The sequence below is a fragment of the Hemicordylus capensis genome, chromosome 6 (assembly GCF_027244095.1).
Source record: "Hemicordylus capensis ecotype Gifberg chromosome 6, rHemCap1.1.pri, whole genome shotgun sequence".
NCBI classification, from domain to species: Eukaryota; Metazoa; Chordata; class Lepidosauria; order Squamata; family Cordylidae; genus Hemicordylus; species Hemicordylus capensis.
In genome coordinates this window covers 115080402-115096462 of record NC_069662.1, presented here as the reverse complement: position 1 = coordinate 115096462, position 16061 = coordinate 115080402, and the positions used below count along the sequence as shown (strand labels likewise).

Sequence of the window (16061 nt, the reverse complement as noted above, 5' to 3'; positions counted from 1 at the left end):
GCTTTCTCCCTCCTACAATGTCTGTGGGCAACATTTACTTTTTTAAAAAAAATTTTTGGCATTTATTAACCCCTTCTCAGGCAACTTCCTAAATGGGTGTATATAAGCATTAAAACCAAAAGCATTCTTAAAAACCTATACAGCAAAGCAACAAAGAAGAGCCACAAAAAGACTTTTCAGGAGCTAGAACTTTCACGTTGCATGCATCTGATAGGCTATGTCTGGTTTTTTTGTCTCAAAAATATTGCTCTTAGGGAGCTCTGTAGTGGTAGCTGGTGGACAGAGGGAACATGGGGAGCTGGCAGCTCCCCAGGCTCTCTTATCTTCTCCAAGGACAAGGCAGGACTTTAGATGTTTATTGGGGATAGAACTCCATAAGCTGTTTGCGAGAATAAGAGAGCCAGTTTGGAACTTATTAACTGCTGCAAAGATTTTGGTTGTAAAGAAATGAAGAGAAACTTCCACACCATCCCTTAAAGGAAATGAAAGGTTGTGCCTTTGAGTTGGTGTCGACTGCTTGTGACCACAGAGCCCTCTGGTTTTCTTTGGTAGAATCCAGGAGTGGTTTACCATTGCCTTCTCTGCTGCCTGATATAGCACCGATATAGGGGATTCAAACCAACAGCCTCCCTTAAGGAATGGTTAATTAGGGCCTGGAAAGCAGTGGAGATTATACTAAACTGATAGAATGACAAATGCATAGATTTGATAGATGACAGAAAACAGAAAGATTTTATAGTAACTGGTTGCTTTTTTCAAAATTTATTAAGAATACATATAGTGTGGCTATAACAGGTTTTTCTGCAGTTTAACCTATTTCTCTGTCTATTCTTATTTGCTCGCTTGTTATTGGGCCATTTTTAAATTTGTTTACTATGTAATATATAATTTTACTGGAATAATTGCAGATAATATCCACCAGATCTGCCTGTCTACACATGTTCCCATAAATAATTAATAAACAAGTCCTTTTCAGATGTTTGCATCCCCCACCCGTCATGCATTTTGTCACACATCAACAATGTGCCTGTATTACATGTGTCCACATGCAGGCCCTGCAAAGGAAGGCTTCCCAGTCACAAAGAGATGTACAGTACCTATATGTGCAGGCATGGTGCAGGTGGCCTGTGACAGAATGCATGGAGTGCAGAGCAGCCAAGTAACAGAATGCCTACAGAGCAGGGGGCAGAGCCTGCCACTGTGGCCCCACCCTACACATGCTCACTGAACAGATGGAATTGCACACACCATAGCCTTGAAAGGGACTGTACTGTAGTTTCACAGCAGCTGATGAGAATTTCAGCAAGGGTAAGAGGTTTGATATTAATAAACTTATGCACATGCACTTATGAAGTGGTTAGCTCTGTGCAGCTGGTCAATAGACGTGTATGAATGGAATCTCAATATTTCATTTTATATTCCGAGATGAAGAAAAGCTTTTAGTGGGAAGAGAACTGGTGCTCAGTTCATAAGCAAACGGAACATTTGTATTCTGAAGTTGTCACCATCACTAATTTTGAATCCCTCTAGTGACAAACAGAGAGATAACCTGAGGCCCAGGAGGACAAGAGCCTGGGACCCTCCTCCTGCACCCACCCTCTCCCAAATAGTAGATAATAGTATGCTGGAGGCTCTCAGCTGCGTGGCTGGAGGAGTCGATCCCATCTCCCCCACCCACCCCGCATTGCTGATAAGGCTATTGCACGTGTTTTGCCACTGATTGAAGTTGTCAGTAAGTATAGTCGGATGACATTATGGACATGGAAGGCGGCGGACACCCAGATATCACACAGGAAATACATTCGTACATACAAAAGCGCAGTCTTTCCCTAGCGGGGTAGGTGTGCTTTTCAGTCTCCGTAGGAAAGCTGAAAAGTTCAACAGGCACCCTCAGGCAGCCGCTGGGGACACGTTGCCTCAGGCTTGCCTCCCCTTCACTCTGTACTCTCCCCTCCCCTCTCCTTCCCCACCCCAGTAGGAGGCGGTGCGACCAGCCTCCGCTTTCCAATGCTGGACCAGCATTGGCACATGGAAGGAGCGGCGCTCGCTTTGCCAGCTCCTCGATGCCAGCAAGCGGAGGGAGTAGTGGCCACAGGGACAGACGCTGGCCGGTGGCTTCCCTGCCCCTGCTTCCCTCCTTTTCCACCTTGGGCGCTGCGCCCTAGCGCCACTCTGCCCCTTCAGTAGCCGGGGGCTGCAGCCCGCACGCCTCTCCTCGGCTTCCTTTGTGTGTGTGAGGAGAGCTGAGGCGGTGGCGCTGGAAGAGGAAGAAGAGGAGGAGTCGCCGCCAGCCGCCTCGCTTGTCAAGACTGAGCCGCTCACGCGAAGGCGGTGAAGGGAGGGGGGGAAGGCGAAGGAAGGGGCTGGTGGGGCGGCCCTAGGAGTCCCTGGGAAGCCTCCTCTCCTCAGGCGGAGAGAAAGGAACTGGAAGCAGCGCGAGGCCCTTCGCTGGGCAGCCAGAACAGCGTCTCCCCTTTGCGAAAGCTGAAAGGGGCGCAAACGAACAGGCAGCAACAGCAACAGCAGCAGCAGCGCGTTATTTGGGTGAGCTGCAAGGAAAGCCCGGGTGGCGGCGGCGGCGGCTGCTGCTGCTGCTGCTGCTTTGCTCCGAGCGGCTCCAGCGCTTTGCAATGGCTTGGAGGCAGCGGCGGCAGCCGGACAGCTGCAGGAGCACCTGGGCTAGTCACTAAGGAACCAGAAGGAAGGAGGATGGCCACCTCGAGCAACTCCAGTTTGTCTGGCTCCTCGGTGTCCTCTGGTAAGTTTGCATGTTAGCCCCTATGGCTTTCTCTCCCTTTCTTTATGGCAGGATCTTGCATGTCGTCTCACATCCCAGCAGTCCCAGGAACAGTTTGTTTGTGGCATTTTCAGCTTGCGTTTTTTGGGGAGTGGAGGACGTGTCTGGGATTATTACCTCTTCGCAGAGAAGTTATTCTCTCTCTCTCTCTCTCTAACACACGCACACACGTAGAAATTTTAATCGCTATCTCTCAAACACACACAGGTGGAAATTTTAATTTTTTATGCAGAATGCTTTTATTCCACTTTGCATGCAAAAGAGGAGCAGCAATCGAACAGGTTGGCTGCATGTTTTCCTTGGGCATCTGACCTTGGTAGCAGAGCAAATGTCTTAGTATGCAAAAGTCCAGCATTCTTAATTCCTCTGCCGTGATTGATGATTGAGCTCTTGTAAGAGGTTGCTAAACCAAAACCCTGACAGTAGCATTTACTCCACAGACTTTTGTCATCAGGAAATATAGCAACATGACAGGATTAAAAACCTTGCACCCAGGTGTGCATTGCATAAAAATGAATGTATCTCTATTCTTTATATCTGGGGAATGAGCTTCTAACGTTGGGGCATCTCTAAAAATACCTGTATTTGCCAGAGCAGTTCGTTCCAAGTGTGATTACACTTGTTCAGTTGCCATGCCCTGTAGAGCAAGCAGTGCAACATCTGAGAGACCAAATTTCACTTTTTCTTCATTTTCTTTATAACATTAATGTGGGGGTGTGTGTGTGTGTGTGTGTGTGAGAGAGAGAGAGAGAGAGAGAGAGAGAGAGAGAGAGATGGTACTTTCTATGCAGGGCTGAGTCAATCACATAGCTGATTTGTGGCAATTCCTTGTCTATTTTGTTTGTGTGGTCACTAGGTCAATGTGAGAAACAGTGCTTCTCAAATGCAGAGGAAGATAATTGCTAATTGCTGTATGATTCCCTGCCTTACTCTAATTTCTGGATATTACAAAGAGATTTGAGAGAGGAGTAATCAAATTCTGCTTGACTGGAGAGGGCATGTAAACCTGTCCTCAGAGATGAAGAAGGTGGACAGCTTGTTAATTTTATTTGATGGAATACTTACTTGGAATTTTCTTGGAAGTAAGTCCTATTCCTTTCAGTGGAACTTACACTGTAATAAGTGTGCATAAGAGCACAGCCTTAGGTTCCAGTCCTGTGCACATTTTCTGGGAGTTAACACTGTAAGTGAGAATTAGTTGTGAGTAAACATCCAAAGGCTTGCACTGCTTGATAAAGTTTTTTAAAAATTATTATTGCATTCTCACTGAATAGAGAATCCTATCATCTGCTGAATGCTTTTGTAACCTTTTTTTAGTTTGTAGAATTAGACTCAAGCTTCTTATTTAAAAGTGTAAAATTTAGTGCTGGTGTTTAGAGAACACCAGTATGTATGCGTATTAGTGCCTTACTTTTAAAATGAGATTTAGAACGAGAGGAATCTTCCATCTATAAGATAACATTTTAGTAGTCATTCCTGAGCACAGCCTGTTTAACATATATATTGGGCAGCTTAATTCTGTATGCTCATATGATGAAATTTAAAAAGCCGTCAGTCTGAAGGATCTTTTGCAATCAAAATTGTAGGTGGCAAATTTGAATCAAGAGAAACTCGGGTTTCTACAGTTTCTACAAAGCAGTTTTTGTGATGATGGAGTTTGCATTTCACTTCATGAGACTAAAAGCCAGAATCTTTATCTTGTGCTGAAGATTAAGACAATTGCTAAAATTTAAATAATAATAGATACATGTTTTCTTTCATTGATCTTGATACATCACTTACATTTCTGAATCAAAATTAAGCACATGGTTCACAGACCTTTAGTAGTTATGAGCACAGTTCTTAAATCATTGCCCTGTGTGCAATTCCAGTGTTTTTCCAAATAGATTTTGTTCAGTAACAAATAGTTACCTTACACAGAGTTATGCAATAGATACTCATCAAGTTCTTGGGCATTTCCCAACTTTGCTACTATAGAGCTTGGTGACTCAACCTGGCAACAAGTAAATGCAAAATATATGCTCCACTACTAATCTACAGCCCTTCTACTACTAATCTGGTATGCTGAGAAGCCTGCTGCCTGTTTATATGGTTGCAGAGAGAAATAATTCACAGTAAAATGTGGGTGATGTAGAACTGGAACATAAGAAGTTGCCATAAACTGATTCACACACTGGTCCATCTAGCTCAGTATTGTCTACACTGACTGGCAACAGTTCTCCAGGATTTCAGGCAGGAGTCTCTCTCAGCCCTATCTGGAGATCAGGATGTGCAAACAGGTTTGGCACTGAATGTGTATGACGTTGAAAAGGTTCAGTTTGATGGTTCAGGGTCAAACCAAACGACATGCTGTTCAGTCAGACCTCGTCCGGAACTCCTGCGACCCGGCCTGTTCAGGGGGTTCACGATTTTTTGTTTTATTTTTAAATATTTTTAAAACTTACCTCCTTGTTGGGGGGGTTTCTCAGAGGCAGTGGGATTTGGATGGGTAATTGCATCTGAGTACTGTCTTTTGTAAGATATTTCCCTTAGTGGATGGGGCTGTAAGCATCGTGGTGGAACATCTGCTTGTATACAGAAAGTCCCAGGTTCACTCCTAGCATCTTCAGTCTATAGGGGTGTGCACACAACCCACTGGTCCAGTTCAGTTCACATCCGGCACCCCCTCAAACCCCGCCTGGTCCAGTTGGGGTGGTGGTTCATGAGCCTTAAAAAAAAAATTTAAAACTTAACCCCTGGGGGGGGTTCTCGGAGGCCGGGGGGGCATGGAGATCCCCCCTCTGCGTGGCCTGGCATGATACAGGCCACGCAGAGGCCCATTGCACAGGCACGGAGGCCTCAAAAATGGCCACTGTGCCAGCGGGGGGGCGGCCTGAATGGGCCAAAGAATGGCTGAGCAGGCCAGTTTTGGATGGAGGGGAGGCTGGCAGGAGGAGGGGGAACCTGCATGGGGACACACACACACCGCCTGCAAGAACCCCCTTGGAGGGGGTAAGTTTTTTAAAAAGCTTGCGAACCCACCCACCCCCAACCGGACTGGGGGTGGGGTTTTGAGGGGGAGCCAGACCAAACTGGCCCAGTCTGGTTCGGGTCTGGTTCATACTCGAACCCAACTGTAGCAACCGGTTCTATGCCAGTGTTTATGCCTATAGACTGAAGGTGCTAGGAGTGAACCTGGGACCTTCTGTATACAAGCAGATCCTCAGCCACGGAGCTTACGGTCCCATCCACTAAGGAAATATCATACAGCGGACAGTATTCAAATGCAGTCACCCATCCAAATGCAATCCAGAGCAGATCGTGCTTGGCAACAGAGGTGCACATAGGTAATTTTGGATCTTGGAGCTAAAGGCTTTTGGAGGGGCCCCTCCAGTGTTCTCTCTCTCTCTTTCATCTGAGTGTAGAATGAGTTTTGTTCTGAGGGGCAGTATCAAGGCAGTGTGTGCACAGTGCATTCAGGGTAGGGCCTTCCTGATTCAACCTGGGGGGGGGGAATCAACTGAGCGGACATCAAAAACATGTGCATGCACGCATATGTGCACACCTTAGAGGGAACACTGACACCCTCCATCCACATAAACACAGCATTTTAAACACATTTTTAATGTGTCCACACCACCCGGGACAGTCTAAAAAGGATTTGGGGGTCCCAGGGGGTGTGGAGGCCCTGGATTTTGGGCCTCCACACCCCCTGGGGTGTAGAAGTAAGAGTGGTTCTACTTGGCAAAGGGGACTTCATGCTCCCTACCATAAGACCAGCTCTCCTCCCCAATGGGAGGAGGCACTGAATACCATTACAAAAGGACAAATTCCATATTACATTAAGCCAAGTCTTGACAATTCCCAGGCTCCAGCTCACCTTGGTGTGTTAAAAAGTAAGCATGCTACATGAACCAGGCAATGGACCAACACTACAAGGAGGCGGAGGGATCAAGCAAGGGAGAGGGGCAAGTTGCTTCTTCCACTTCCTAGTTGCATTGGTCTGTTGCCTGCCTGAGTCACTCAGATACGACCAGGAGTAGAAGTGGGCAATGAAGGAAAGGTGTCTGCTCCCCCACGGAGCAGGGGGGGCATGGAGATCTGTTGTTGAGACCTGCATTGAGCCCATGATTAGCAGATGTAAACATCCTGATCTGGATCAGAATGGTTGTGTGGGTAGAGGGTAACTTTAATCTTTGCCCCCCACCAGTTTCGGCTGCTGCCTCTTGAGGCTGGGGTGGCGGAATGTAGGGAAGGGAAGAGAGCCAGGGGTAAACACAGGCGTGGATAATAGTAGGCAGGTCCAGCCCTAAGTTATAAAGAACCAGCCCATGGTTTTCTCCATCTGTAAAGTTGTTTACTTGTCTCAACCAAAATCTGCATCATTCACGCCAGCACTTGGCAGCTGGCTATTTAGTAGTACTAATTTAGTGCTAAACTTGCTCCTTGGTTGGCTGTGAGGAAAGAAATCGTGGTCTTAGAATGGTTAATTGTAGGTATCGGTATGGAATGTAGCAATGCTCTCCATCCCCCTCCCTAAAGACCCCATTCCTCTTCTTCTTTTCAGTAGCTCCATCCTGTCTTCTATCAGCATTGCCTCCATTTGCCCGCTCCTTGCAGTCTCAACCCTCTCCTCCTCACTCCATGCAGGATTTGGCTAATAAGATCAACTAAAGGTGGTGGGGTGGGGTGGAGTCCTAAGTGCCTATTTGCAGGTAGTACCTGCATACACATGGTTCACACCACCTGAAAATACCATAATGTATTTCTTCACACACAAAGCCCACTCATTTCCTTTCCTTTCACAAATATGGACACATAGTATATGCTAATTTTTTTTTAAGCAAGCCTTATTTCTCAAATTCTTACAATATAAACATATCTGGGATATGTCCTTGGGCTGCAGTCCTATGCACACAGCAGTTACTTGGGAGTAAGCCCCAATGAGTTTATTAAGGCTTTAACTGGAATACAGTTTATATACAGTTTATAATTGTCAGCAGGTCTATACAACATCTACTTGGGATAATCCTTTATCAGATTTGAAATTAAACCATATAAATCACAAACCTTTCCAAAGAACTTACACTGAGGACCTCCTTTCAATACTACTACCACTCACCAAAAAAAAGGGGGGGGGGGCGGCACACAAAATAACCAACCAACAACACAGGGGTGTAGCAAGGTTGTAGTGGGCCCAGAGACAAGATTTTTAAAATGCCCCCACCTCACTGAAGCTCAGCTCATGAAGTAAAGAAATCTTAAATGAGGCAAACAAAATGTGGTGCTTTTTGTTACCACATTTTGTGGTAACAAAAATATATATTTACTGAGCACCCTCCCGGGCTTCCTTCAGTTGTATTCATCTTTCGAAACTGATGTGAGTGTTAAGACCTGGAGCTACCAGAACAGCATGTCTTTCTCTAGTACCATTAAATGACTTGCATCGTCCACAATTTACAAAATCTTTAAAAAAATAATTTAGGATGATGTTCTATTGTGACCCCCAGACAACTGTCTCCCCTTGCCCTATTATAGTTACTCCTCTGCAACAGCAAACAAACACTGGCATAAGGACTATAAAGTGGTGGAGCTACTTGACTATTTTGGGCTGGTCTGGTTTCCAAGCTGTGCCTGTTAGGTTGCCCATGAAGAGAAGGCAATAATCTCAGCATTCTTAAAAAATAAAAACAAGGATTTCTGCATTAAAGACACACACATTTTCAAACAGGATAAGTCTGGAATTGTCCAATTATCAATTTCAGTTAAAATGCCTTGTTTTATTAAAAAGCCATAACCCCCTCCCTCTCTCTCACCCTCAAGGGAGGTGAGAGACTAACAGAAAGATAAGGGAGCTAGCAAGAGGCTTTGCTAAAGTCCCAGAACAAGAGGGAAGGCGGGGTGTGTGTGTGTGTGTGTGGCTGCTTGCTTGTTTGTTAGTAAAAGAACTACCCAGAGGAAGTGCCAGTCCACTATTATCCCCCACTTGTCCCCTCATTCTCTAGATCTCTGAATGTTGCCAAGATTTGCTAGTGGCATTTTAAAAAAAAAGAAAAGATCTCCAAGCAAATGCTGGAGAAATCCAATACTTTCTGAGGGCTTTGTTGGGCTGAGTCAGGACAAAAGAGCTGGCTTTCCATTGGAGAGGGAAAGGTGAAGAAAGGTAGTCAGGGCTCCTGCCTTCTGAACAACATTTGTTTGCAGACTGAGCGCTCCCATATTGTACACTGATCTCCAGAGTCTGCTCAGCCTGCCTAGAAGGACCCTGGGAAATCAGATGACTGAGTTGGCCTTGTTTGCTGGCTATTGGTCAGAATAGCTGCCTGTAAACTATTCTGACTTCTGATTGGTTGGGGGCAGGACTATCCACTGCCCACCCTTATGCAGGGGGAAGAAAAGAAAGGCAGATCTTGATTAGTGCTGGGGCACTAAAGATGCAATTTGGGTAGTGACTAAGTATGATAACTACTTCATTTGGGTCCCACTGAACACCCTAAGATGGAGGAAATGGCATTTTGAAAAAAGATGAACAGTCAGGGCCATTTACTGGCAAGCAGTGAAAATGCAAGAGCAACATTTCCACAAGAGTAACAAAATGCAAGAGAAAGACACAGAGAAAAAGACAAGAAGAGATGGTGGTATGTCTGGTGAGAGAATGTGGGGCTGGGAAGAATGTGAGGCAGGTAAAAAGGGGAGCAATGTTCCCTCAGCCCCAAATGAGGAGCCTCCTTTGGTCCTAATCCATATTGGACCCTCTGTGGTTGCTCTTTGCACAGAGAGGGAAGCTCCTATAGGTACCAGTGGGAACTTTCCTTCCCGGATCAATAGCAGCCACTGGGGGTCCAAACTGTATTGAGCAAGAGTAAATGTTTAAAGCATGCCTCTCAACAGCTCAGCATATGCTGTTTACTAAGGTAAAAAACAAGCAGGTCAGCCCTACTAATGGGCCTGATGTAACATGAAGTTTGGCCTGTACTAAAGATTAGGCATGGGAGTTGAAAAAGCTGGGGAACATAAAACCTTATGGTGTACTTGAGAGCTGCTAGTCACTGTGAAGCAGTGTGGGATGAGATAAGTAGTAAGAAATCAAATGTTTGAGGTATCTTTATAGAAAAAACACACATACCTTGGACTCTATTTGGCATATACACAAAAATGCCTCCTGTGGGTGGCATTGCACTGTAGGGCTCACAGACTTGTGAAATTTATAATAGTCTGGAATAACAAGAATTAAGAAGGTGCTGTGTGAAGAATTAGTTGCATAAGGTCTCTAGATGCCTTTACGGCCCATTTCTAAATATTGTTTGTCTTGGAATTACATTTTAAAAGTCTCTTAATTGGGAAATATTTGATTCCTCACTTATTGTGTTCTGCATGTCAAGGTCCTGAACCAGGGGAAAAAAAATCATTTTTCTGTGTTTGGGGAGGTTGCAGTGCCTTGTTTAGGAGTCAAAAGTGATGTTTTCTTACTTGGTCAGAAATTGGCCCAATAAAAGATATAACCTTCTTATCTATTTCATATTTTTTTTCAGTTAAATGCTAGTATTTTGCCCCTGCAGCAAAGTTTCCAGTCTGTGTGTCCACTTATCTGACTTAATGCAGCTGCATTTGGGCCGCCTGTGGTTTTATTTCTCAGAACTCAGCAAGTTTTTGAGCATTTTCTAATAACATCTAACCACTCAGTCCAGCTTTTTAAGTGTACAGCCATAGCATATTGGGATTCAAATTGCCAAGAAGAAGTTTTGCAAATGATATATAATTATTTCTACTCACTTGACTTTCCATCATTAGTACTTCTCCTGCTTGCGAAAGGAACTGGGAAGCATGGCCTGAGAATAATAGCACAAAATCAATATACAGCACTCTTGATATTCTTATTACTGTTTGACTTTATGGAGTCCTTAGAAAATACTATGGTAAGAATCAGTAGAACTAGAGTGAGGTATTGGACCACCTGTCTCATGTGCAGTCTAGGCAGGGGAGCACAGTGTTCCAGATGGGCACAGACAGACCAGACAGAATGGCGCTCGTCTTTGGTGCTCTGCCTGCAACCAAACACAGTAGAGCACATTGCATACAGCTGGGGAAAGGGGGCGGGGGTGGAATGGGAAAGCTGTGATTCTGGTCAGTCATTGCTGATTTGGCAACAGCAGCCACCAGGTTTTTGTTTTCTTTTTCTTTCTTTTTTACCATAGCATATTATAAAGCAGCCAGCAGCCCGAGCAGTCTGAGAAGAACTTGGAATTTCAGCTGCTGTCAGCCCTAGTGCAGCACTGTGAAGCCTGACAACGATGTTCCATAGATAACAGTAGAGAACATTGCATACTAACTCGTGTCAGAGTTAGTTGAGGGTGGGTTGAGGGAGAGTGGGAGCACGGCAAAGGCCAGCTGTGAATGCAGAGTCTCTTCCTTGCTTAGACAGCAAGCAAGTCTGGCCTGGAAGCTTTTATATAAGAGCTGAAGAGTGCTGGCCAGTTATAGCAAGGGTAGGCAACCCTGACTCTCCAGCTGTGGCAAAATTACAACTACCTTCATCCCCACGCCTGCAGTTTATTGTGGTTGGGGGTGATGAGAGTTGTAGTTCATCAACATGTGGAAAGCCAAGGTTGCCTACCCCTGTGATATAGCCTAATAGTGTCAAGAGACCAGCTGATGTAACTAGTCTCTCTGCAGTTTCCTTCTTTTGCCCAAGCTGGGGGATGGTGTACAGACTGATCACCCACCTTACATCATCCAGGTTGCCAGTACAAATGCCTGTTGTGGGCTTGAGTCCTGACAGGCCAGATAGTTTGCAGTTCGGGTTCTTGCCTGGAGTCAGTTACAACTTGTCCTGGGAAAGTAGGCTATGGCAAATTATTAGACTGAGTGATTCTGTAATGTTTAATTAAAGGCTTGTTTAGAAAGTGCAATATAATAGTTTAAAAGATGATCTTTATCTGCTGATTATTACCTTTTAAAGGTGATCTTTATCTACTGGTTATTACCTTTTTAAAGCCCTGAAAGCTTAGATCCAGGTTACCTAAGGGAACGCCTTTCTCTACAAAATCCCCACCACTCACTGAAATCATCAGGAGGGGTCCATCTTCGTGTGCCACTGGTTCATCTGGTGGCGACCTGGGATTGGGCCTTCCCATTTGTTGTCCCTAGCTTGTGGAACGCGCTCCCCATGGATATGAGAGGATTATCTTCCTTGGAGGCCTTGAGGAGAGCCTTAAAGACCCATCTTTTAACCATGGCTTTTAATGATGATTAGTTTTTAGTTTTAATTTTAATCTGTTTAAATGTTCGTTTAATTTTAATTTTTTTATTATGTGTGTTTGATTTCAATGTAAATTGCCCTGAGCCACTTTAGGAAGGGTGTTATATAAATTAAATACATAAATACATAAAATTTGATACTCTTATACAATTGTCTATTTAATAGTTCAAGTATTTTCCAAGAGAAGTGTAATTTGAAGCTTTTGGTCATAAATAAGCACTGCTGAGAGAGCGTAAACTGTTCATGGAAGGAAGCATCAGTGTTGTCACCCATATATCAGTTATCATTTTGATTTTTCTATTGTAAATCCAAAAGGCATGAAATTATTCTGTCTTCCACTTGATGTATTTATAGCTACCATGAATGGCATGAAGCAGTCAGGTGAAAAATAAAACCTGTGTGCTACCTGATGAAGTTTGGGATTTTTCTTCTGGTAGTTAACGGTACGAGATTTTTGTTGCTTGATCCTACAAGCTGCTGTGCTAAGACAGTAGTTTATGCAATGGGGATATAAGGTTTTTAGCTTCAGTGCAAGGGCAAACCCTGCTTCTCACAAGTCTGCCCCCTCTTGGAGCAGAGGACACTGTTTGGGTTGAGTGGTGCATTCTGCGCCTCATGGAGCAGAGGGCAGTTTGGCTCCTAAATTTTTGAGCTGGCTTCTAGAACCACAGAAAAGTTGTCAAAGCCCTCCTTATGTAGTTCTGTGGAATGCAAGGTTTGTCAGTCTGTTAGAGCTAGTAAAAAGCTCTGAACCAGGGGACATTAGTTCAGTGCTCCATAGCAAGTCAGTTTTCATGATGGTAAACTGGTTACCGACAAAGTGTCCAACACAGCTTTGGAAGTTATGCACGCTCCCAGTTTTTGGTCATCTGTCTGCAAAAACCTAGTTAGTATGAGGGGGAAGTGATCATGTGGGAAGTGGGTGCAGGCTCCAGTGGCACTGTTCTACCACCAATTTTACTCAGCATATTATCGAGAATGGAAGAAATGCCATTGGAATCCTGTAGCCTTCTCTCACATGATCACTTCTCCCCAACTCCTACCTATGCTGAGAGATAACCAAATATAGTGCACACAACACTTGTCCTATCCAATTTACCATTGTGATAACCAGCCTAGTGTTTTATTTTACTGAATATTCATAAATAACCATTTGCCTGGCTGCTAAGAAGCAACTCAATTCAGAGACACTTTACAAAATACATTTTTGCCCTTTAGATGGACAAAAAGATAACAAAAGTTAATTTTTTTTTAAGACTAGGTATTTCTTTGGTGCAATAACCTTTGTGACACATTTGCATTTTGCAAGGTTGAGGGATTTCTGTCCTGTTTGGCATAGAATGATGTTTTAGCTACCTTAACATATAATACAATTTTGCTTGATGGCCCCTAGAGTAAAGGATCAGACTGTAAATGTAGCCTTACTAGACTTGTCTTTTTGGGATTTAGTTGGACAGTATGTTCTAGTAGAGCACTGCATACTTATTGATGCCCCGTGGTACCTTTAGGGCTTCTCCGAAGCCCCCATTCTTTCAGAAACTCTAGGAAGTCAGGGACATCTTCCTCAGATATAGAAGGAGGTTAAATTTGTCTATCTCATGGCAGATATATTTGTTAATGAATCAAATTGTGCAGTATGTAAGCATATGAAAAGAAAGTTTTGCAGCCATTACTGTACCTGGTAAACAAGTCTAAATGTTACTTTCCCTGGCATGACTGATATGAGTGGTGGTGGTGAAATATGATTTGGAATAGTGGTTTAAGCCTGTCTGTTGAAGTTTTCAGGGAATGAGATTCTGGGAGGGTGACTTACGCAATCACTTACACTCAGAGACAGGAACTTAGCAGGTTTGTGGTTCAGAATAGAGATCAAAGTCACAGAAGATGCATTCTTGAAGGTGATGAATACTGGAAGGATTGTTGTTAGGTGAGAAGATTTGTGGTTTTAGACTAACTACAAAGGCTCATCTTAGTGAGCTTCCATCCCATGGTGGGGACACTAAACTAAGACAAAGCAGAGCTGCTTTCGCTGGATTGGCTGGCTGAAGAGAAAGGCTGTTCAAAACAATCACTGGCATGTGAGTTGTCAGACTTAACTAGAAGATTTCTGCTTACATACTAAGATGTTTCTGGCTAATTCTATGGCACATATAATTAAGAAATTCTGTAAAGTTACATAGATTAACAGAAAAACAAAAACAAGAATGATGTACTTTTCTACTTTGCATACATCTGAAACCCATGCTACTCTGGTGACAACACATTTGCGGTGGACAGATGTCCAGGATAGCAGAACTGAGAGCTGGTATTGCGGTAGTAAGCATGAATTGTCCCCTTTGCTAAGCAGGATCCACCCTGGTTTGCATTTGAATGGAAGACTACATGTGTGAGTGCTGTAAGATATTCCTCTTCTGAGATGGGACCGCTCTGGGAAGAGCAGAAAGTTCCATGTTCTGCCTGTGGCATTCTCCAAGATAGGACAAGATATTTTTTTTAAATAGGACAAGATTTTTTTATTGAACCAACAAACTACCAAAGCATACAGTACGTTGCCAAAGCACAATTATATACAAAGTGGTTGTTTGTACATGATATGGGGCTGAGAGAGACTCTTGCCTGCATCTTTGGAGAAGCCAATGCCAGTCTGTGTAGACAGTACTGAGCTAGATGGACCAATGGTCTGACTCAGTATAAAACAGCTTCTTGTGTTCCTGCTTTGAAGTGCTTGCCTAGATGTGGGACTGAGAAAACAGATGGGGAACTTGTGCAGAGCTTTTGAATAAGGAAATGGGTCCTTTGGTCCTCATCAAGAATTCATCCAGTCAGTGGCAATGGAAACAACAGGCCACAACAGGCAATTCTGTTTACATAATAAGTAGCAGTTGAGAGTTTCTGGAAGCTAAACTTGCTTGCCCAGCAGAAAATTCATTGGATAGTCCCCCCACTCCCTGCCAAATCGTGTTGCCTTCTCTTCGATTGACTGCCAAACTCTAGTGGTTATGTAGGTTTTCAGAAAACTTCCATATTTTATAAAGTGAAGCCAGTTGAAACACAGGTTAAATGTTGCAACAGCTTAATAAATGCACAGCTCTTAGCAAATGATTTACTGTATGTGCTTTAACTTGTATACTGCCTTCTGCAGTGCAGAATTTTTCTTTCCTTAAGCCTGTGGTTTTTGTGAAAGATGAGACTTTTAAAGTAATTATTCATGTATTTTGTGCATTAACAAACCCCAGAGGATTTTTACCACTTAAGCATTAGAATTTTCAGAGAGTACTTATATTTTAGAAGTATACACTTGGCTTCTGTTGACTTTAGCAGGAGCTGTGTGTAGCTGTGAGAAAAATTGGTACCTCAGTTTAAACAGCTAGGTTCATTTGCCTACTAAGCAAACAATGGGGCTTAAGTGAAATTAATTTAATTTTGGATTAATTTAATAATATAAACACATAGCATTTACATAATCTTGTTTTCTAAGCAGCTTTGACAGCATTAAGGAGTTTGCTTTCTTGCAGCTATATTGGGAGGTAAATGAGTGAAAAGGAACCTAGACTGAAATCTACTAACCAAAGTTAATATAGAGCACTGGGTATTATGTCAGTAGGAAATATGCACCAAATGTTAAGGCTTCGAAGGAATTTTATGTATCCTGTATCAGTCGAACCAAGTGTACAGTCTGAAGAAGAGTGCAAAATGCGAGAACATAACAATGGTGAAATGATGTTACATCATGTCCTAAAAACCATCCTCAGAAATCCATAGAGCAGTTCGCAAAATCATCATTAGGGCAGGCGAAGCGTCCTGCCCCAAACCAAGGTCAGAGGCAGAGAGTGTGCTCATCTACTAAGCAGCAGCTGAAATGGAGGACTTTTCCTCCTATCTCATTCAACAGCTGGGTGTTAGGGGTTGTGCACAAACCTGTTCGGAGGCCCTTTTACAGGACTCCGAACAGGTTCGAACACTGGGTGGTTCTCAGGGTTCTCAGGGATAACTTTAGGGGAAGGTGCACTTATTCCCCCCCCCCCC

General features: G+C 43.8%; 1 protein-coding gene across 2 annotated transcripts in view; it reads left to right on the top strand.

The window, feature by feature from the left end:
- The first annotated feature begins 2013 nt into the window (after positions 1 to 2013).
- Positions 2014 to 16061, top strand: part of CHN2 (chimerin 2) — a 218505-nt gene continuing 204457 nt past the window's right edge. For both annotated transcript variants that reach the window (XM_053262420.1, XM_053262419.1), the window contains exon 1: positions 2014 to 2758. In XM_053262420.1, coding sequence (XP_053118395.1) covers positions 2710 to 2758 — 49 coding nt within the window. In that variant the 5' untranslated portion in view covers positions 2014 to 2709. The remainder of the gene's footprint in view (positions 2759 to 16061) is intronic.